At 43.1% G+C, this 22973-nt stretch overlaps 1 protein-coding gene across 1 annotated transcript in view; it reads right to left on the bottom strand.

The window, feature by feature from the left end:
- Positions 1-8482: 8482 nt before the first annotated feature.
- Positions 8483-22973, bottom strand: part of LOC147435326 (leucine-rich repeat receptor protein kinase HPCA1-like) — a 39354-nt gene continuing 24863 nt past the window's right edge. The window contains exons 11-19 of the mRNA XM_086488397.1: positions 12391-12465; positions 12136-12210; positions 11907-12035; positions 11171-11646; positions 10735-10884; positions 10284-10426; positions 9971-10190; positions 9643-9881; positions 8483-9173 (exon numbers count right to left, since the gene is read on the bottom strand). Of these exons, the coding sequence (XP_086344523.1) occupies positions 8706-9173; positions 9643-9881; positions 9971-10190; positions 10284-10426; positions 10735-10884; positions 11171-11646; positions 11907-12035; positions 12136-12210; positions 12391-12465 (1975 nt within the window). The 3' untranslated portion in view covers positions 8483-8705. The remainder of the gene's footprint in view (positions 9174-9642; positions 9882-9970; positions 10191-10283; positions 10427-10734; positions 10885-11170; positions 11647-11906; positions 12036-12135; positions 12211-12390; positions 12466-22973) is intronic.

Raw genomic sequence — 22973 nt, 5'->3', positions numbered from 1 at the left:
TATGTGAAATATAATGTTCCTAAAGAGAACAAGATTGCTATCGTAATGAGTAGAGTATTTTGACCACATTGTCACTATTATTAAAGAAAAAGACCCAACATGCAAGACGTCATTAATTCTCTACAATATGAACAAAAGAAGCAAAGGGGTCATCAAATATCAAGGGGAGAATCATTAGTAGTTCTATATTATAGAGCATGTTTATGTGACAGACAAGAACATTTGGCCAATGATTATTTCATATCCAAATCATGCACCATTTGTGCGAAGAAGGGCTATCCTCCTTCCAAATGCTTCAAGAAGAACAAAGGTAATATCGGTAGCAGTTTATAGCATAAGGCGTCAATTCATGTAGCATAAGAAATCCAAGGAGAAGAAACACCATATTAGAGAGTTTGAGAATTTACAAGCGTTTATGGAATCACCATTTTACTAAAGATTTGGCCATAAGGACAAATCTCAAAAGCTTTTCTTGAGGACAAAGACCTCCACAAGGTTATTTAAAGCATACCTTTAAGTCATGCTCTCAAAAAACTAGATAATATTTTTTCATGTGGTCAAATGTTTAGCTTTTTTTCGAAGGTGGGGATCGAGAGATTCCCAAACTCACTAATAATGTGTTGAGAAGAATCTGACATCAACAATTATGTTTCTTGCAGTATGAAATTGATGAAACTCTTTAGCTTTCTTTAGCCTTTACCTCTTAGAGTGTATTCTTGTTGGAGATTGATCGAAGTAGGATGGTCTCAATCTTGCATACTGTTATTCAAGGGATGTATCTTGTAGTTTGTCTCTTGGATTAGTGATCTTTTGTTGTCTCTTGGATTGAGGATGTTGTTTTGATCTTAGATTGGAATGTATTCTATCATTGTGTCACTTGTCATAGTCCAACCCAAATCCTAAGGGTAGGATTTTCAGGTTATGTGGGCTTTGGCTAATGTTGCATTTCTTATTGTGTACCACTACTTGTCTACATGAATCTCAATTGGCAGAGAGTCATGTGATATTATCTTTTCTTGTCTTTCTCCACATAGAGGCCATCAAAATTAAACCTGACCTTCAAACTCTACTCAACCATTTTCCCAACGGACACCTTTCTTTGTAATGTTTGCCACATGCAATATATCACTCAAATACTTTATTTCTCTATCTGTCAATGACAATGGCACATTCCATGTTTGCATGATAAGAAGCACTATATCATCCCTAGACTCAACATAACCAGGACTCTTCAAGGTTTGCATGTCCCAAAACCATTGACCACGGCTAGTCATCTCATTTGATGCACCCGAATCCACATATAATACATTATCACCACATGTTGATACATTTTTAGACATAGTGTTCAGCATATGCTACGTAAAAAAGAATCTTTGTGGCTCATTGTTGGATGCCTTCTAGATATCAGTAGCTAGGCAAGGCCTTCAACTTTGCAAGCAGATTCGTATGGGGAGGCAAGACTTTGTACTTGTAGGCTAAGGAATACAACTTCTTGTGCTGTGTGCCCTTTGTTTGTGCATTAGTGCAGACATTAATTCCAACATTTTTTACTTCCAATGCATTAGGAATCGCGATTTTCATAATCACCTACTTACAACGCACTTTGCTCCATGGAGCAGCATGATCATAGCCTGGTGGGGAGAAACCTGCTCCCAATAATGATAGTAGAAGGACATCATGGAGAGGGTTGTGCTTCCAACATTGATCAACAAGATCAGGCTGATGAAGAGGGCATTGCTCCCATCAATAGTCAGCAGGAGCAAGCCTACACAAAGGATATTGCTCCTATCAGTTGTTGTCGGTAGGAGCATCCCGATGGAAATGGCACTACTATGTACAAGGAGCATGAATGAACCGGTAGAGAAACCCACCAACAAGAACAACTTGGTAATGATGATATCAATTTCTAAAAAATCTTCAAAGATCTTGGGCATCTCTCGACCACACAATGTACACCTTTCTCAGATCGACTTCAAGAGCAGACGGACAAAGAGATTGAGAGAATGTAACAATGGCTAGATAAAGATAAAAAGGAACATGAGGAGAGGAGGTAGTAAGAAGAAACTCTCAAACTCCACAAGAAGAAGAGCAAAGAATAGATGAAGAAATTGGGACGGCAATAGAGAATGCACCTATGCAAAGGAAATGAGAGGAGAGTACTTTGCATGGATGGTGGCCAAAAAGAATGAAAATCTACTTCAATTTGGCTACAACCAAGAAAAAATTGATAGAATCATTGCCCCATCATTGCACACACTAGAAATGGCATTTGAGAGACGAAGGAGATAGGAAGGAAATGGGCAGGTTGGTGAATTCTCCGATGTGGAGACTAGGAAACCCAACAAAGGGTAGAAGGGCAGAGGAGGAGAACATAAGGTGCTAAGAGAGAGAGAGAGAGAGAGAGAGAGAGAGAGAGAGAGAGAGAGAGAGAGAGAGAGCACTAATGTTAAATCAACCATAGGAATACAAGTCCAAGTTCTCTCCATGAAAGAAATCTTTCCCCAAGCGCAAGAAATCAATCGAGAATTAGGAAGATGAAGCTGCTAAACAAGAGTGTCAGACAAGCTCAAGGAGGTTTAGATTTTGAGTCTATATTTGTGTTGTTTATATGATTCAGTTTAGATTGGTTTTGGGCTGACCAAAGACTGAGGCTGCCAACATTCATGCACTCCATCGATTGAGAAATACCTACCGACGTGCCATTCGGTAATATGCAATCTCACATCACCAACACTCTTGAAAATTTTGCAAACAAGGCATTAACTTAATTGCAAAGAGATGACATGAAAACTTTAGCCTTTGGACAAGCTCCTTAAACCTATTTACTATAAGTGTGCTAGTTGCCGGCTTCTCCCCAATGGTTTTCACAAGTTCTATGGGGCTTGTAATTCCCTGGGCTAAAAAAGGAGCCAGGATATTTGCCTCCAAAGCTATACAGCGTGGTTATGACTAACTAAGATACATTTGTGGATGGTGCGGACAAGGAACACTTCAAAAAACATTGTGCAAAGTTCTCACCAATTTATGAGCTCCCTATGCCTACTCTCCGAGTATTCTAAGTGTGATACTTTGATGATGGATATGTTGAAGCTCAATCAACAATACCAAAGTGAGGATTCTTTGCCTTCAAACATTCCACGAGATCCGCCTCTCTGCATACCAAACAAGTCGATATCCTTAGCCATCTACATATATATTAGCACTTGTGCTTCTTTATTTTCAGTGGCGTTGAAGGTTGTTGTCTGTTAGCCCAAGGGGGAGTGTCCGTTGGTCTGAGACTCCTGTTTTGAGAGTCTCTTCTTACTACCTCCTCTCCTCATGTTCCTTTTTATCTTTCTCGAGCCATTGTTGCATTCTCTCAATCTCTTTGTCCGTCTGCTCTTGAAGTCGATCTGAGAAAGGTGTATCTTGTGTGGCCGAGAGAGGCCCAAGATCTTTGAAGATTTTTTTAAAATTGATATCATCATTACCAAGTTGTTCTTGTTGGTGGGTTTCTCTATTGGTTCATTCATGCTCCTTGTACATAGTAGTGCCATTTCCATTGGGATGCTCCTATCGACAACTGATAGGAGCAAGATCCTTTGTGTAGGCTTGCTCCTGCTGACTATTGATGGGAGCAATGCCCTCTTCATCGGCCTGATCTTGTTGATCAATGTTGAAGGCACAACCCTCTCCACAATGTCCTTCTACTATCATTATTGGGAGCAGGTTTCTCCCCACCAGGCTATGATCGGGCTGCTCCATGGAGCAAAGTGCATTGTAAGTAGGTGATTATGAAAATCACGATTCCTAATGCATTGGAAGTAAAAAATGCTGGAATTAATGTATGTACTAATGCACAAACAAAGGGCACACAACACAAGAAGTTGTATTCCTTAGCCTACAAGTACAAAGTCTTGCCTCCCCATACGAATCTGCTTGCAAAGTTGAAGGCCTTGCCTAGCTACTGATATCTAGAAGGCATCCAACAATGAGCCACAAAGATTGTTTGTTACGTAGCATATGCTGAACACTATGTCTAAAAATGTATCAACATGTGGTGATAATGTATTATATGTGGATTCAGGTGCATCAAATCACATGACTAGCCATGGTCAATGGTTTTGGGACATGCAAACCTTGAAGAGTCCTGGTTATGTTGAGTCTAGGGATGATATAGTGCTTCTTATCATGCATACATGGAATGTGCCATTGTCATTGACAGATAGAGAAGTAAAGTATTTGGGTGATATATTGCATGTGGCCAACATTACAAAGAAAGGTGTCCGTTGGGAAAATGGTTGAGTAGAGTTTGAAGGTCAGGTTTAATTTTGATGGCCCCTATGTGGAGAAAGACAAGAAAAGATAATATCACATGACTCTCTGCCAATTGAGATCCATGTAAACAAGTAGTGGTACACAATAAGAAACGCAACATGAGCCAAAGCCCACATAACCTGAAAATCCTACCCTTAGAATTTGGGTTGGGCTATGACAAGTGGCACAATGATAGAATACATTCCAATCTAAGAGAAAAAAAACATCCCCAATCCAAGAGACAAGAAAACATCACTAATCCAAGAGACAAACTACAAGATACATCCCTTGAATAACAATATGCAAGATTGAGACCATGCTACTCCAATCAATCTCCAACAAGAATACACTCTAAGAGGTAAAGGCTAAAGAAAGCTAAAGAGTTTCATCAATTTCATACTGCAAGAAACATAATTGTTGATGTCAGATTCTTCTCATTATTAGTGAGTTTGGGAATCTCTCGATCCCCACCTTAAAAAAAAAAAAACATTTGACCACATGAAAAAATATTATCTAGTTTTTTGAGAGCATGACTTAAAGGTATGCTTTAAATAACCTTGTGGATGTCTTTGTCCTCAAGAAAATCTTTTGAGATTTGTCCTTATGGCCAAATCTTTAGTAAAATGGTGATTCCCAAAATGCTTGTAAATTCTCAAACTCTCTAATATGGTGTTTCTTCTCCTTGGATTTCTTATGCTACATGAATTGACGCCTTATACTATAAACTGCTACCGGTATTACCTTTTTTCTTCTTGAAGATTTGGAAGGAGGATGACCCTTCTTCGCACAAATGGTGCATGATTTGGATATAAATAATCGTTGGCCAAATGTTCTTGTCTGTCACACAAACATGCTCTATAATATAGAACTACAAATGATCCTCCCCTTGATAGTTGATGTCCCCTTTGCTTCTTTTCTTGAGATTGTAGAGAATTAATGACATCTTACATGTTGGGTCTTTTTCTTTAATAATAGTGACAATGTGGTCAAAACGCTCTACTCAATAGAATAGCAATCTTGTTCTCTTTAGGAACAGTAGATTTCACATATGTGAGTTGTGCGATCATGCTCTGAAGCGGTTGATTAGCTATGTCTTCTCCGGGATCCTTTTTTAAATTGAAGTTCCGCTTAAAGGTTTACTTTACTTTTTTTTTTCTCCTATCCCCAAATGATTTTAAATCTCTCACATGCTTGTACGGGTGTCTCACTTTCATCATTTGAGTGTAGATAATTTTCATGCAAGGATGTGATGATGATCCCTAAAGCTTGTTTGTCTTTGGCTAGGTTTTGTGCAGTCATGGGACATATATTGTGCACCCTTTCACTCGAAGAGGGATCACTATAGGTATGTTTCACTATGCCCTTTATATCAAAATAACCATTGAGCTTCATTCGTCAAGTGTGCATTCCATCACCATTTAACCGCTCAATTCCATTCTCTCTCACGATTTGCTATAGAGGGGTCTTAATTCAGGAGACTCTCCCATGATTAGTGTCTATCCATTTCACAAAAGCACAACAACAAAATCATCCCCATAAAAAAATGTAAAGAGACATTTTTCATGTTGTGCTTGTGGATGCAAATTTTATGTTTTAACTCAAATAGATAGATAGATAGAGAGAGAGAGAGAGAGAGAGAGAGAGAGAGAGAGAGAGAGAGGGGGGGGGAGAGAATTTTCCCTTTAATGGTAGCCTTGAAGCCTTTGAAGCTTTAAAACTTTGGGCTTTGAATGCCTTTTTCGAAGGATTTGCTTATAGCTACAAATTTTCCACGGCATGTAATAGCTTGTGTGAATACACCCTTGTGAGAGTGAGCTACTATAGCTTCAGTACGGCCTAAAAAAGGCTCTTTTGACTTTATGTTAGCAGGGGCTCACACAAAGGGTACACACAGTTGACTTTAGCAAGTGATTAGGGAGGTCAAATCCAAATTAGATGGTTAAGAGCTCATTTTGAAGCATGCAACATAGGCAATATAATCATGCAATTACGCACCAAAATGCAAACAAATTGATGAAAAATTATACAAAGGGAAGCAGAAAAACCATAACCTACTCCACCTATTTCATCCTAATTACTTCCACAGGATAATTGAGTATGAGCACACGCAGTCCTATGTGCAACCAATGATTCGGTTCAAAAAGTTTATGGAGGTGGAATGATGACTAGAGAGGCTTTGACTATCTCTGACACTGTTTTTTCCTCTTCTTTGAATTATTTTTGCTTATATTGACTCTTGGTGGGACATACGATAGTTTGTGTAGACTTATTTGGTTTCGATATGGCTTGATTACTTTTGACATTTTCATGTTTCATGGAAGTGTATTGTCAGCTTATGTTAAAGCATTGGCAAGGTCGGATGACTTCAAATTGGCTCTATGACTGTAATGTATAGGACCATCATCGTCACAGTTGTCATATGTTCATTGATGTTGGCTCCTTGTTTTTTATTGCCACAATCAACGATGATTTGTTTGTGTTGCAACTTGTGTCGTTTTCTTATGTGCCTCATCGTGTTTTTCCTCCTTTAAAAACTTCTTGAGTAGTTTTTGCTACTTTGTCTGAACTTTGAGACAAGAGAGGCTATGAGACCCATGAGAGAGTCCATGGGATGATCACCATTGTATACTTTCTCAATTGTACACCTCATCAGCCCTTGTGATTGTACCCCTCCTCATATGTTTTGAGGCTTTCATACCTACCACAATCTAGGTACCCTCATTTTTTTTGTTTTAATGTTCCCTAGACATTTTACTCGAGTCGCACATGGATGTAACCTTATTATGGTCTCATACTTCTTTTTGGCCTTTTGAAGACGTTAATATAACGGTTCATTTCATGGCTGCAAGTTTGGAAGCACTCCTTCGGTTTCTGCTTTGTTAAAAATATCCATTTGCCATTTGGTAGGATGCTATTACATGCTTCAAGAGGTTTTAGGACTTCAATGCCCACAACTATGGTGGATAAGCACTTCTGGAAGGACCCCGTGCTTTGGAACGAGTTTGGAACACACTAGCATGCATTGAAAGAGCTGTGTGTCTTCACTTTTTGTAAAAATGCTCTTTAGTCATTTAAAAAGTTTATTGGTGACATTTTTGTGGCATAGGATGGATAGAAAAGCGTTTGAAAGCAACCCCTTTCAATGAGAAGTTGATCATGAAGAACGATATCTATGCCAAAGGCACACCTCAAAGGAGGCAAAATCCTAGGCTATGGTACAGATTTTGCCATGCTGTGATTATGTACTTAGCTTTCCATTAGCTCAATGTCTTGACTCCATGGGCACTCTCGGCTCTCGTAATAGCCTTGAGTCATTACGAGTACTAAGGGGTTCTCACTGAAAGAAATACGAGATCATTGAGACGACTCTTTACAAGGTAACCTGCACATAAATTCCTTCGATGGTATGTGCATTTTGCTTCTTTTCTCAGACTTCAACTCTAAAACAAGAGGGCTTTACAGCAAAAAACAAACCCTCCATCTTCCTTATGGTAGAGGTTGTAGGGTCTAAAACCACACTGCATTTGGAGTCATGCTCAGAGAAAACTTATTATTATTTATGATCCAATGTTAACAAAGAAAAGCCAGAAAGAACTTACTTCAAGGACCTAGATGATTGGATAAAGAAAACAGCCTTTAAATACTCAGGAAACAATTCTAAAATACTAGTTACCATCAATGTAACATAATGCCATATAATGGTTCGGGAGAAAATCCTGACTGATTGCTTGCTGCCGCCAGCAGGCATCCAACCTTAGTGCAATGCTTGCAACACAAACAAAATGAGCTTGATTTCTGGATCAACGAGCTTGCATTGGAATCAAACCAAAATCGAACCAGAGAAAAAAAGCAGGGTCCAGACCACAATGGAGTCTGCAAATACTTGAAATCAACTTCACCACCAGAAAATATCCCATTGGACTCAATAAATAGAAATACATGAAAATCTACATGTCACTCTGTGTATGTTGGAGAAGGGAATGGATGAAAGTCCAATCGTTTATCGTATCATGAAACAACTGCGATAATAATTTAAAGGTCTCTAGAATCTCTTTCATCTTTCACTTTCTACATGAAAACACAAATTTCCAAACATGACAAAATAATGGGTAATATGTGAAAATTGAGAAACTATCGTCTGTAGAAAAACACAGCATTGCACCGAATGACAACTGGCACCATTACACACAGGAATATAATGCTTGCAAAGTATTATGCACAGAAAAATAGATCTATGTATGCAAATGTATACACTCACAAAATGTGCATACACGCAAGTAGCAACTGTACATTCCTTCCTGATAAAGGAGCCTCACTATGGTACAATACATGAAATACAGAAAAAGAACTCCTCAACTGTTTAGAAACATGTCAGTTGGCAAAGATCAAGTTCCTCCTCAAGAGTCTTGTCACTTTGGCTGAACATTTCCATAAAAAGCGGTATAACTTCCACTATAGTCGAATGGAGAACCAAGGTTCTGTTGCATGTAGGCCAGCTTATCCTCTTGTGAGTACTCATTATTCCCCTGGAACTCCGGTTTAGCAGAGGTAACCTCTGATAAACTTTCAATTTCCTTGATAACCTCAGCCATAGTGGGTCGACTTTCGGGACTATCCTCCACACATGCCAATGCTAGCTCTACAAGCTTTTCCAGTGCCTCTAAAGGATACTCTTTCAACTCAGGATCCACCATTGATTTGACACCTTGAGCCATTCCTTCTTGAGCAAGAGCAACCCGCATTTCGCGAACCACATATTTGCCGCCTTGGATTGGTAGCCTGCCTGTCATCAGCTCTAGCAAGACTACACCAAAGCTATACACATCACTCTTTTCTGTGAGTCTGTTGGTCATGAAATAGTCAGGGTCCAAGTATCCCTGCATTTGGCAGAATACAATATAATTGAGCAATGGCAAGTCTTGTTACAACATACTCAAGAAAATAATGGGTAATTCAGGAAAGAAAAAGAACAAAAACGGTAATGAAAATAATGGAAGACAAACAGTGCAATGACACTAATTTGAACCGTAGACTACACGATATACTTACATGGGCATGCATAAGCATTTATTGCTTGTGGCATGGTAACGGTTTTATTTAACGCCGTACTATATAAGTGTGCGGAAGTGTAATTACTGAAGTCCTAATTCATGCCAGTAAAAACCATGCCTCTCAAAAAACCTCTCAATAAATACCAAGACACAACTTGTATTGCTTGCATGTAGCTGAAGTGCCTATTTGGCAATTAGCAGAGCTAAAGAGAAAAAACTGCAGATCCATAGAAAATCTCTCCAACATACATCACAGAAACAGCACCTCATGATAACAATTATGCAGCCCCCTTACCAGAGTTCCTTTGACCTGAGTGGACAAGGGAGCCACTCCATCATCTGTAGGTGCCACTTTGGAAAGTCCAAAATCTGCAACCTTGGCAACAAGTTTGTCATCAAGAAGAATGTTACTCGACTTAATATCTCTATGAATGATTGGCGGATTCGCTTCTGTGTGCAGGTAAGCAATGCCCCTTGCTGAGCTCATAGCAAGTGAAAGTCTCCTTTCCCAGTTCATCTGTATACCAGTTGTACCTACAGAAGGAAGGAACTGTTTCAAAATTGTTTGCTTTGTTCTTAAAGCAATAACATCGTCGTATAAATAGGGCACCGATATAATCTACCTGAAAGGCTCTCTCTTAAAGTTCCATTGGGCATAAACTCATATACCAGCATCTGCTCTCCTTCCTCGAAACAGAAACCGATCAGACCAACCAAATTTCGATGGTGCACTCTTGATAGCAACTCTATCTCGTTTTTGAACTCCGCAGCACCTTGAAGTGAATCAGTTCCTGCCCTTTTAATGGCTACCTTTTCTCCTGATGCAAGATATCCTTTGTATACCTGCAAATCTTAGATAATGAGGAAAGAAAGGTACACAAAACGTGCATTAAGGCAGAACATAAGCTGTACAGAACGCATGAACAAGCCTAGCACCTTGCCATAACCACCTTCACCAATCTCATTGCTTTGACTAAAATTGTTTGTGCACTTCCTTATTTCTTCCAGAGAGAACCACCGGGCACCCTTCAACTGAGGAATGTTTGCATCTCCTCCTTCACCAGTAGCTATCCAAGCAGCTGCCAGAAATACAAACAACACAGTCTGAATGCTTAAAGAGACTAACGTGACGCAACTAGAACTTGCGCACTGCTAACATGATTTACTTTGTTATAGGAGGGATGACTTGATCCAAAATTCAAATCTAATCACGCAGACCCCGGACTCCTAGGGTAGATGCTACTATGAGCCATGTATGTATAAGCACATGATCTTGTTGAATAATAGTATGCTCATCCAAAACCAAGTGGACTTACTCGCCAATCTACGCAAGCCAGCAAGGTTTTTCTTTTTTCTATATCAATTAAAAATGCATCCCACTACTTACCAAAGGGCTTGTTCGCTTCTTCTGCCTTATCTGCTCGTTTTCTCTGTCTTATTGCATAAAGACCAAGGACAACAACTGCCACTACAAAGACCACCACTCCAATGGCTATTCCAACCTTTGCGCCTGTGGTGAGCCCACTCACGATAATCACTGCATCAAACAAGTAAGAATGATATGCATATGAAAGTCAGATGTGCCAAATGTACCAGAAGATAATAAATGATTGAACTTGATATAAATCACAAATGAAGAATACTATGATAGGTTTTTTAAGCACATCAATGTGATCAAGGTTCGTCGAGAACGAACAGGGAAACCTTTTTTTAAGAAGGCCAAACAGCTACATCTTATATCAGTTCATGATTTTGTTAGTTTTCAAAAAATCCTTGAATATAACCTAATTCTCCCTTACAAAAGGGTAACTCCTAAAACGTACCTGCATCATATGGGGTCCCAATGAAAGCACACACCATGGGGCCAATCCCTGGATAAGTAATTTCCTGGTTCTTGATGGCATATGAAATGAGAGCTGCATCACTAGGAGACCAGGTGGCTGTATTGTTCGGTGGAAAGATTGATACTGTTGCGTGAGTGGCTGTAAAGGTGTTGACCACGACTTGAAAGTCCAAGAATGTTATATTCATGAAAGCACTTTGGCTAAGCCCACTTGCAAATTCTTCCTCCATAAGAGTAAGGTTATAATCCTCAAGAATTGGGAGTTTCGTTGCTAAAAAATCAACATTGCCAACCACAGGACGAGAACATTGGCAAGTTGTGGATAATTTGGGATTTATCAAATAGTTGTCCGCACATGAACCACTACAAGCTGATGCATTTATCAGTGTCGGTGTTGCCGCTCGCAATGAATCACACTGACCCTGATTGTTGTCACAGTAAGGGTTTCCATCCAGTCTGTTGCAGTGTTTTAAAAAACCCACGATGCTAAGTAAATGTACACCAAGGACATAAACATCTGAATGAGCGACATCACATACATCAAAATGATTCCATTTATAATGGACTAAGTGCTGTACTTGAACAGAGATAAGTCATACTGAATTGTAGTTTGAACGCGGTCATGGGCAGGTGCATGATGAATATTCATGTTAACACTAATCAGAACCCACATTTGACAAGAAGCTTTGACCTAACAAAACCTTTGTACTACTCACATTATTTGCACTGTAGTAGGGCTATTCACAAAGCCAGCAAGGTCATTATTTGACAAATTTACAAGCCGCAGCCTTGAATTTGCTGAAGATAGGTCTACGGTTCCATTAAGACTGTTGGAAGCAAAAGTCCTACAATAAACCAATGAATAATGTGAGAGAGCTTACAATGAAGAAATTTTCCAACTTTGAGATGTACCCAGACAAAAAGAAAAGACGAGAGATTCCTTACACATTTGAAATATTTGAACTTGAGCTGAAGATGTCAGCTGATATATTACCGAACAAGTTCGCAGAGTCCATTGACCTAGAAAAGAAAGGATCAGACATGAAGCAAAACAAAAATTACTTTTCTTCAAAGGGATGGCCTAAAAAATTGTGGATCTGTAAGCATGCAAGCATCGTGCGTGCACACACACAAAATAGTGTAAAAAAAGTTTAGCGGTGGTAGTTTAAAAAGTGCATCTCCAAAAATCAAAGTACTTACAATAAAAAAAGCTTTTTGAGATTGCTGATCCAACTTGGTATTGGAGCAGAGGTAAAGTTATTGCTCCCGAGATACCTACAGGATACACATTGCAGATAACATATGCATTCAATATGTACACACTTTTTCTCCTCAGCTATGTATTTCATTCACAGAATTTGATTTTTTTGCCTTTGGTTGTATCTTGTCACTGGGCTATGCCTGTATTTTGTAGCCTGACAGATTTTTCCTTTCTAATATCAAAGGGATCAAGCCAGAGCCAGAGCCATGGGGGGTTGGGGGGGGCGGGGGGGGGAGAGAGAGAGAGAAATGAAATGTTATATTAACGTCTTCAAAAGGCCACAATGACCTATGAGACCCGTAAGTTACAAAGTGGTGGATCTGATACAAAGTCAGAGTAACAAAATAACCTAACAACAGTACAAAACAAAGATATATACTATGGGGTCCTAAGTTGGTCGATGTGAGTCAAGCAAAAACTAAGCAGAATAATGGGCGGCTTGTTGGGATAGCTGAATCACAAGAGATCTAGCATCGGTCGTTGGTGAATCTCATCAATTTCCTCCATGGTTAGTAGTCTGACCGGGCGTCGTGTATGCCTGGCCAGCGTGCTCCGAATTTTCTGTCGTAGCCTTCGTCGATGCTGTGTAGTTCTTCGCAGTCGCGGGCGCCTGGATTTCCCCAGTTCAGTCGCTCGGTCAATCAGTGTGCCTCTGGTGTGAGACAGGGGAGAGCTCTGCTGTGGGAGTGGCTCTTGCGGCTGTCCCGTGTCTGCTCTGAAGAAGTCTGTGATCCGTCTTTGAGACTGGCTAGCCTCGCCATTCATCAGGCTATCTCTGTGTCTGCGCAGCTCGAGCAAGAACAAACCCAGGCATCTCTGATCTTCGTATCCCATGACTCTTGAGAGTGGTCCAAAACCCTCTCTGAACAAGCAATGGAAGCGGCCTCGTATCTCGTAGTAGACGGGGCAGCGGCATGTATAGTGTAGCTCTGTCTCAGGTTCCATGTTACACAAGGGGCATGTCCTGTCCTCTGCTGGTACTCCGCTGTATCTCCCAGTCTCAATCCGCAACTGGTGAGAAGATGTGCGTAACTGGTCAATAGCACATCGTATCCCATGAGACAAGTGGGTATCCATGTATCTGGGTCTCGCCACAAAACCATCTTCCGTAAGCTGGAGGAGGTGGTCTCTGTAGAAAGCCATCTTCGTGCCCAATTCCTGTGTTGGTTGTATCCATGTCCTCCTGGTGTCTAGTTGGGTCAGGTCTTGGCGGATGAGCTTGGTGATCTCTGATTGTGTAAGAGTGAGAGATGGTGCATCCAATGAGTACTGGAATGGTGGCAGCCTGTCTATGCTGAACCCATGTGCCTGAAACCATGATGTCATCTCCCCATACCAGCATGTTGTATCTCCTTGTATGGCTAGTTGTCGAGAGGATTCAAGTGCTATGCGAGCATATCTGTCTCTAGGAAGTGCCCATGTGCGGTTTATGAAGGAGACTGATCTGGTGAGCGCCTCCACCACAAGTGGGGGGGCCGCTAGCTCTGCTTGGATAATGGCCCGTGGTACTGATGCCTTGGCTCTAATGAGCCGCGAGATCATAGAGACGAGAGGTTTCTCCATGTTCCCCCATCCGTTTGAGCGACCCGGCCTTCCGTGGTGATCCAGTGAAGGTCCCCATATCTCGGTTCCATAGAGCAATGCTGAAGCCACCAAGGAGTCAAAGAGCCAGAGCTTCGTCCGGGGCTCCTGAAACTGAACCTGCGAACACATCCTCTCCAATCTACCCAATGCTGCGTGGGCTCTAGTAAGTCTGGTCTCTGCTCGCCACGCCTCACGCGAGTCCTGACTCAAGAATAGCTGATATAGATCCTGCTCGAGTCGAGCCAAAAAAGCCCTCTTCTTCCGCCGCACCAGGCGTCAGAAGTCAATCTGTGACTGTCTGTGAGTGACGTCCCCCGACAGCACCTCCCTCTGAAGTCTGGCTCTAGTCTGGCGGCACTCCTCATCGTACCAGCTATTCTGAGGCATGCTCCCTGATCGGCGGCTCTGCTCAAGCTGGGTGTGTGGGTATGCTTCTGCTGTTGCCTCATGTAATGTCTGTGTCAGTATAGTAGTTAGCTCCTCCAGAGGTCGCCCCGGGTCCTCAATGCATAGGCGTCTGTAGATTCCGTCCATGAATACAGAATCTGTCTCCCGTGTGAATGTGTAGCGAGTAGGGGCTGCTACTCGTGGCCTGTGTGCTACACTGAACTGGAAGGAGATGGTCATCGACACTAGAGCATGATCCATTGCCACCCCGATCGGTCTGGACTCAACTGTGAGATATGGGAGTTCAGAGAGAGAGAGAGAGAGAGAGAGAGAGATGAAATGAAATGTTATATTAACGTCTTCAAAAGGCCAAAGTGACCTATGAGACCAGAAAGTTACAATGCGGTGTATTTGATACAAAGTCAGATTAACAAAATAAATTAAACTAGGATAACAAAATATAAATACTGCGGGATCCTAAACTAAGCAGTACAATGTGAAGACAATATGGGAGGGGAGTAGAGATCCATCTTCATAGAGATCAATCTTCATCTGCACTCTAGACGACGAAAAAGTATGGCTCGAATCCTTTGCTGTAGCCTCCTTCGAAATTGTGTAGCTCCTCTTCTCCGTCGGGGTCGTCTAGATCTCCCTAGCTCCAATGCTCGGTCTATGAGAATGCCAGTAGTGCGGGTAGACCTCTCCACTGTTGGCTGCTCCTCTGTCTGTTCTTCTGGGTGTACAATATCTAGTGTAAAGAAATCTGTGATCTATCTCTGGGGTTGTCTCTCTTCAGCTATCCTCAGTAAAGTTTCTCTATGCCTCTGTAACTCAAGTAGATATAGCCCAAGACATCTTTGATCCTCATAACTCATGACCCTAGATAGAGGCCCAAAACCTTCTCTGAATAGACAATGAAAACGGCCTCGTATCTCATAGTACACTGTGCAATGACATATGTAATGTACTTCTGTCTCTGGCTCTAGATGGCATAAGCGTCATATCCTGCTATCAGTTGGTATCCCTCTGAATCTGCCAGTCTCAATCTCGAGCTGATGTGAGGACGTGCGTATCTGGCCAATGGCACAACGCAAACCATGAGAAAGATGCGTGTCCATATAGCTAGGTCGAATCACAAACCCATCCCCCGTGAGGCGGAGAAGATGCTCTCTATAGAAAGGCATCTTTGTGCCCAACTCCTATAACGGCTCTATCCATGTCCTCCTCGTGTCCAGCTCGATCAGATCCTGACAAATGAGAGAGAGAGAGAGAGAGAGAGAGAGAGAGAGAGAGAGAGAGAGAAATGAAATGAAATGATATATTAACGTCTTATAAAGGCCAAAATGACCTATGAGACCATCAGATACATAGTGGTGAATCTAATACAACGTCTAAAGTACAAGTACAAAAAGTACTGAAAGTAAAAATGAAAACTGAAAATGAGTGTGAAATGTGAAAATGTAAAATAGGCCCTCAATGACAATCTAGATGTTGTGCTAGAATGCCTATGATCCTCTGTTGGAGTCTCCGTCGATGGAGTGTGCTCCTGTGTCTCGGTCGTGGTCGTCTCGATCTCCCGAGCTCAGTCGCCCTGTCAATCAGGGTGCCTCTCGTGTGAATGCGGGTACAACCCTGTGCTGGTGGTTGGTCTCTTGGCTCCCTCGATCCAAAGAAGTCTGTGATCTGTCTCTGTGGCTGTCGTGCTCCATGTCTCCTCAACAAAATATCTCTATGTCGGTGTAGCTCAAGTAGATATAAGCCAAGGCATCTCTGATCCTGATACCTCATGACTCTATGTAGGGGTCCAAAACCCTCCCTGAATAAGCAATGGAAGCACCCTCGTATTTCACAATACACAGTGCAGTGGCATATGTAGTGTAGCTCTGTCTCTGGCTCTCTACCGCATGGTTGACATATCCTAGACTCCGGCGGTATCCCTCTGAATCTACCCGTCTCAGTCTCCAGCTGGTGTGAGGATGTGCGAATCTGACCAATAGCACATCGCAGACCATGAGACAAATGAGTGTCCATGTAGCTCGGACGAGTCACAAACCCATCTCCTGAAAGTTGGAGAAGGTGCTCTTTGTAAAAAGCCATCTTCGTGCCCAACTCCTGCATCGGCTCTACCCATGTCCTCCTGGTGTCCAACTGTATTAGATCCTGCCGAATGACTCTAGTGATCTCCGTCCGTGTGACTGGCAGGGAGGGTGCATCTAGGGAATACTGAAAAGGAGGCAATCTATCCATGCTGAGACCATGCCTCTGAAACCATGAGGTCATCTGCGCATACCAACATGATGCATCTCCTTGCATCGCTAACTGTCTAGAAGACTCAAGAGCCAATCTAGTATATCTGCCTCTATGTGTATCCCATAGACTGTGCATAAAGGACACTGATCTAGTAAGAGCCTCAATCTCAATAGGAGGGGCGGCTACCTCCGCTCGAATAATCGCATGTGGTACGGAGGCCTTGGCTCTAATCATCCGGGATATCATAAATACCAAGGGTCTCTCCATGTTCCTCCAACTGTCATGATTCACAGATGGTCCCCAAACTTGGACCCCATAAAGCATAGCTGAAGCAACCAAAGTATCAAAGAGCCATAGCTTTGTTCGTGGTTCTTGAAACTGAACTTGCAAACACATTCTCTCTAGCCCTCCCAATGCCGCATAGGCTCTGGACAGTCTAGTCTCTGCTGCTCTCCTCAGAGTAAACCTCGGTCCCGTGAATACCACCCCCAGATATGTATATTCATTTGTGTACTCCACAGTGTCCTGACCATATACGAGTGTAGGTGCCGATCTCTTGACCCACTGTGGTGTAGTGTTAAACACCATAACCTTGGTTTTACCAAGGTTCACAGACAGTCCACTATCCTCTGCAAAGTTGTGCAATGCATCTAACTGTCTCTGCATGCCCTCTGGCGACTCTGATATCAACACAATATCATCAGCATGTAATAATAAAGGAATCCATGTCCCTGCTAGCTGAGCGCCTCTGTCACCCTCTCTGTCAATGTAGTCAAAGACCTCATCTACATACATACCAAAAAGTGTAGGGGACAAAGGACACCCCTGCTTCACTCCAATAGTGGAATGAACAATGTCAGAAATCCCCTCAAGAGTGCGTACCTGGCCAGTCACTGAGCCGTATAAAGCCATGATCCCCCATATGATCTCTGTGGGTACTCCCAACTTCAGTAGCCTGTGCATCAATCTGGCCCTTGGCACTGTGTCAAATGCTTTGCGGAAGTCCACAAAGCAACAATACATCCGTCTCCCATGTGCCCGACCCTCCTCAATAATGGCTCTGAGTGTAAGAATATGGTCCAAAGTGGAGAAACCCCTCCTGAATCCAGCTTGTCCTGCTGCTTGTATGCCCTCATTTTCTGCCCATTTACTCAGTTGTTGTTCAAGAATGGATGCATACAACCGTGCCAATGTGTGCCCTATCATAATAATACGGTAGTTCCCTGGCACAATGGGGTCCCCTGCCTTGAAGAGAGGTACAATAGTAGATAATCTCCAGGACTCGGGTAGTCCCTCACACATGACACGGTTAAACAACCGCGCAAGAACCTCTGAAAGTAAATCTCTAGCATGTATCAAGTGCTCTGCCACCAAACCATCATGATCATATGCTCTCTTAGTCCTCATCCTGTCAATGGCGTTCTTCACCATCTCAGTGGTAAAGAAGGTACTAGTGGCTGGACATGGTTCTAGAGGGTCTGGTAATGGTGGTTGCCCATGTACTGTATATAATGATGCTACATACTAACCCCAAATCTCGGGAGAGGTAATCACTGGAGGAGGTGAGTGCTCATGGAAGAGACGCCAGGCCTCACCTCAATCTCGACTCAAAAAGAGCTGATACAAATCACATTCCATCTGGGCTAAAAAGGCCCGCTTCTTCCGTTGCACTAAGCGCCGAAGGGCAATCCGAGACTGTCTATATGTAATGACTCCAAGTATAAGCTCGCTCTGAATCTGAACTCTCATCTCTCTGCATTCCTCATCATACCAACTATTCTGAGGCATGTTCCCAGAATGTCTTCTCTGATCTGGTTGAGTGTGTGGGTATGCCTCTGCTGCAGCCCCATGCAAGATCCCCGTCAATAAAGTGGTGATCTCTTCCACTGTATATACAGGCTCGGCTGCCCACATGCGTCTGTAAATTTCTTCCACATAAACTGAATCCGTCTCTGGTGTAAAAGTATACCGTGTGTGTGCAATCCTCCGTGGTGTCTGAGAGGCACTATACTGGAAAGAGACTGAAAAAGTCAGGAGAGCATGGTCCACTGCTACTCCAACAGGCCTACGACCCACACTGAGATCCTGAATATTAGAGATGAAGCTCGGTGAAGTCATGACATAGTCCACCGTATTGGCCCCATGTCTGTGTGGAAAGCATGTGAATCCCCCAGATGAAGGAAAAATCTCTAGACCATTAAGTATGGCCAGACCATGCGTAGTCGTCATCTCCATGAGGTATCTCCCATACTCTGTGTGCTCTCTATCCTGTGAGTGTCTATCAAGTCCCATCTCCGATATATCCATCTCTCTAAGCATCTCCTCCGAGGTATCATAAAATACCGTTTGGGAGTTGGCCGTCCTGGAATTAAAGTCTCCCAAGAGAATGATATCTCCATCTCTAGAGAACTCCCATATGTCATCATCAAGTATAGAGAAAGGGGATTGCCCTCTAGGTGAGGTATAGACTGATGTGCTAGGGGGAAAGTAACATATAGCAATGTATAAGAATCTGCCTGTCTCAGCTCTCAGTCTCACCCACATGTATCTCGCCTGGTCATCTCTCCGGACAATCTGTAATAGCGGCTGCAACTCCTCCTTGAATAAGACTGCTACCCCTCCTGAACCTCGACTTCCATGCTGGGATCTAGCGTCTGGCCGACAAGCTGTCTCCCGAGAGAGAGAGAGAGAGAGAGAGAGAGAGAGAGAGAGAGAGAGATGAAATGAAATATTAACGTCTTCAAAAGGCCAAAATGACCTATGTGACCAAAAAGTTACAATGTGGTGAGAGACAAAGAGAGAAAATGAAATGAAATGTTATATTAAATGTCTTCAAAAGGCCAAAATGACCTACGAGACCAAACTGATACAATCTTGGTGGATCTAATACAATCTTGGGTACAAAAACAAAATGAAGTAAAGTGAAAAACTAAAATCTTAACTGCTAGATGTGAACTAAGCAGCTAGCTAGAACTTTGTAGGATATGAGTGGGGGGGGGGGGGGGGGGGGGGTGAGAGTAGTGACTGGGGGACTAATACAACACAATGTGGGTGTGCATGTGGGAATATAATGGGTGAGAGCTGATACAAGATGAGAAGGATGTACAATCCTCAAAAGAGCTAAATCATAGGAGATCCATCATTGGACGTTGGCGGATCTCATCAATCTCCTCCATGGTCAATAGTCTAATCGGGCGTCATGCATGCCGGGCCAAAGTGCTCCGAATCCTCTGATGCAACCTCCATTGATGCTGTGTAGTCCTCCATATTCGTGGGCGTCTAGATCTCCCTAGCTCGGTCGCTCGATCGATCAATGTGCCTCTGGTGTGAGGAGAATGTGAGCTCTGCTGTGGTAGTTGCACCTTTGGTTGGCCAATGTCCACTCTAAAGAAGTCTATGATCCGTCTCTGAGACTGGCTAGCCTCTCCTCTCATCAGGCTCTCTCCGTGTCTGCGCAGCTCCAGCAAAAACAGACCCAGACATCTCTGGTCCTCATACCCCACGACTCTAGAGAGTGATCCACAGCCCTCTCTGAACAGGTAGTGAAAGCGGCCTCGTATCTCATAGTAAACTAGGCAGTGGCATGTGTAGTGCAACTCTGTCTCGTTTCCATGTGACAAAGGGGACATGTCCTGGCCTCTGCTGGTACTCCGCTGTATCTACCACTCTCGAGCCGAAGCTGGTGTGAAGATGTATGTATTTGGCCGATAGCACATCGTATCCCATGAGATAAGTGGGTGTCCATGTATTTGGGCCTCGTCGCAAAACCATCCTTAGTAAGCTGGAGAAGATGCTCTCTATAGAAAGCCATCTTCGTGCCCAACTCCTGAGCCGGCTGTATCCAAGTCCTCCTAGTATCTAGCTGAATCAGGTCTTGACGGATGAGCCTGGTGATCTCGGACTGTGTAAGAGTTAGAGAGGGTGCATCCAATGAGCACTGAAAGGGGGGCAATCTGTCCATGCTGAACCCATGTAACTGAAACCATGATGTCATCTCCCCATACCAGCATGCTGTCTCTCCCTACAAAGCTAACTGTTGAGAGGACTCAAGTGCTAGGCAAGTATATCTTTCTCTAGGGAGGTCCCACAAGCGGTGGTAAAAGGAGACTGATCTGGTAAGCGTCTCAACCACTAGCAGGGGGGAAGCTAGCTCTGCTCGAATGATGTCATGTGGTACTGAAGCCTTAGCTCTAATAAGCCGCGAGATCATAGAGACTAGAGGCTTCTCCATGTCTCCCCATCCATCAGTGCGACGCGACCACCTGTGATGGTCAAATGAAGGCCTCCTTATATGAACTCCATAGAGCAATGCGGAAGCCACCAAAGTGTCAAAAAGCCAGAGCTTCGTACAAGGCTCCTGAAACTGAATCTATGAACACATCCTCTTCAATCCACCCAATGCTGCATGTGCTCTAGTCAGTCTAGTGTTTGTTGCTTTCCTCAATGAAAATGCTGGTCCACTAAAGACCACCCCAAGGTAGGTATAAGCATCTGTATACTCCACTGTCTCATGGCCGTATGTGAATGTGGGTGCTGATCTCCTCGTCCATTGTGGGGTGGTGTTAAACACCATAACCTTGATTTTACCAAGGTTGACACTGTCATGAGCAAACCTATGCAAAGCATCCAAGTGACGTTGCATCCCCTCCGGAGAGTCGGAGATCAACACAATATCATCAGCATATATAACAATAGTGGAATCCATGTCCTTGCCAACTGTGCACCTCTATCACCCTCTCTCTCAATATAGTCAGAAACCTCATCCACATACATACCAAATAGAGTAGGAGAGAGTGGGCAGCCTTGCTTCACCCCCGATAGTGGAGTGAACTAATGTAGATAACCCCTCTGGAGTGCGTATATGCCCCAATATTGACCTATATAATGCCATAATCCCCCAAATCAGCTCTGTGGGTACTCCCATCTCCTGTAGTCTACGCATCAATCTAGCTCTCGGCACTGTGTCAAATGCTTTGCGGAAGTCCACAAAGCTACAATAGATCCGTCTTCCATGTGAGCTGCCAACCTCAATAATGGCTCTGAGTGTCAGAATGTGGTCAAGAGTAGAAAAACCTCTCCTGAACCTTGCCTGCCCGGCTGCACGTATACCCTCCCTCACTGCCCATCTACTTAGCTGCTGCTCAAGAATGGATGCGTACAACCGTGCCAATGTGTTTCCAATCATGATAATGCGATAATTCCCAAGGTCCATAGGGTCTCCTACCTTGAAGATAGGTACAATATTAGATAAACTCCAAGTATCAGGCAAACCCTCACACATGGCACGGTTGAACATCACTGCTAGAAGCTCTACGAGCAGATCCCTGGCATGTATAAAATGCTCAACCACTAAGCCATCATGATCATATGCTCTCCTAGTCCTCATGCTATCAATGGCCTTCTTCGCCATCTCAGCGGTGAAAAAAGCACGCGTGTGGGCATGGCTCGGGGGGGCCCCAGGCCTCTGTAGAAGTAATGGTAGGAGGGGAGGAATGCTCATGAAAGAGTCGCCATGCCTCACCCAAGTCCTGACTCAAGAATAATTGATATAGATCCTGCTCTAGTCGCTGCCCCTAAACATGGACAATCTGGAAGTGAAACTGTGACAAGATGTTAGCCTACCGCATCTGCTTTCCGAAAGTTGCTTCTGTGACAAAAAGTAGCATAAACTCTGATGATCAGTGAAGACTATGAAGTCGGCTCCAAGTGGGTAATGTCACCACTGAGTAAGAGCATGGATGATTGCCAAAGCTCTTTCTCATAAATCTGTGCTGTCAATTTTGGCCTTGAAAACAATCAGCTCTCATAGGCAATGACATGGCCTTCTTGCATTAAGACCGCTCCGAGACTACGACCACAAGCATCACAATATACTTCAAATGACTTTTGCAAATCCGGAAAAGTCGATACTGGTCCAATTGTCAATTTCTCTTTTAATGTCTAAAAAACAGTCACCTCTGTGGGTCCCCACGAGAAAGGGACTCCTTTCTATGTCAGAATGTACAAAGGGGAAGCTAACTCTCAAACTTTCGAATCAACTGCCGGTAGTAAGAACACAAGCCCAAGAAGCTTCTAACTTCATGAACATTCTTCAAATCTGGCCAATCATGTATAGTCTCAATCTTGGCTGGGTCCATCTGTACTCCTGCTGCTGAGACCATGTGTCCCAAAAAGTGTATCTCCGGCAAGAAAAATTCACTCTTTTTGGCATTGATAACTAACTTGTGATCTCGCAATGCCTGAAAGACTCTCTAAAAATCCTATCCATCATTCGGTTGAAAGTCGCTGGAGCATTGGTAAG

Source organism: Adiantum capillus-veneris, chromosome 18, assembly GCF_014529385.1.
Source record: "Adiantum capillus-veneris isolate H3 chromosome 18, ASM1452938v2, whole genome shotgun sequence".
Taxonomy (NCBI): Eukaryota; Viridiplantae; Streptophyta; class Polypodiopsida; order Polypodiales; family Pteridaceae; genus Adiantum; species Adiantum capillus-veneris.
Note: the sequence above shows the minus strand (reverse complement) of the source record. Positions and strands in the feature narration are given on the sequence as shown.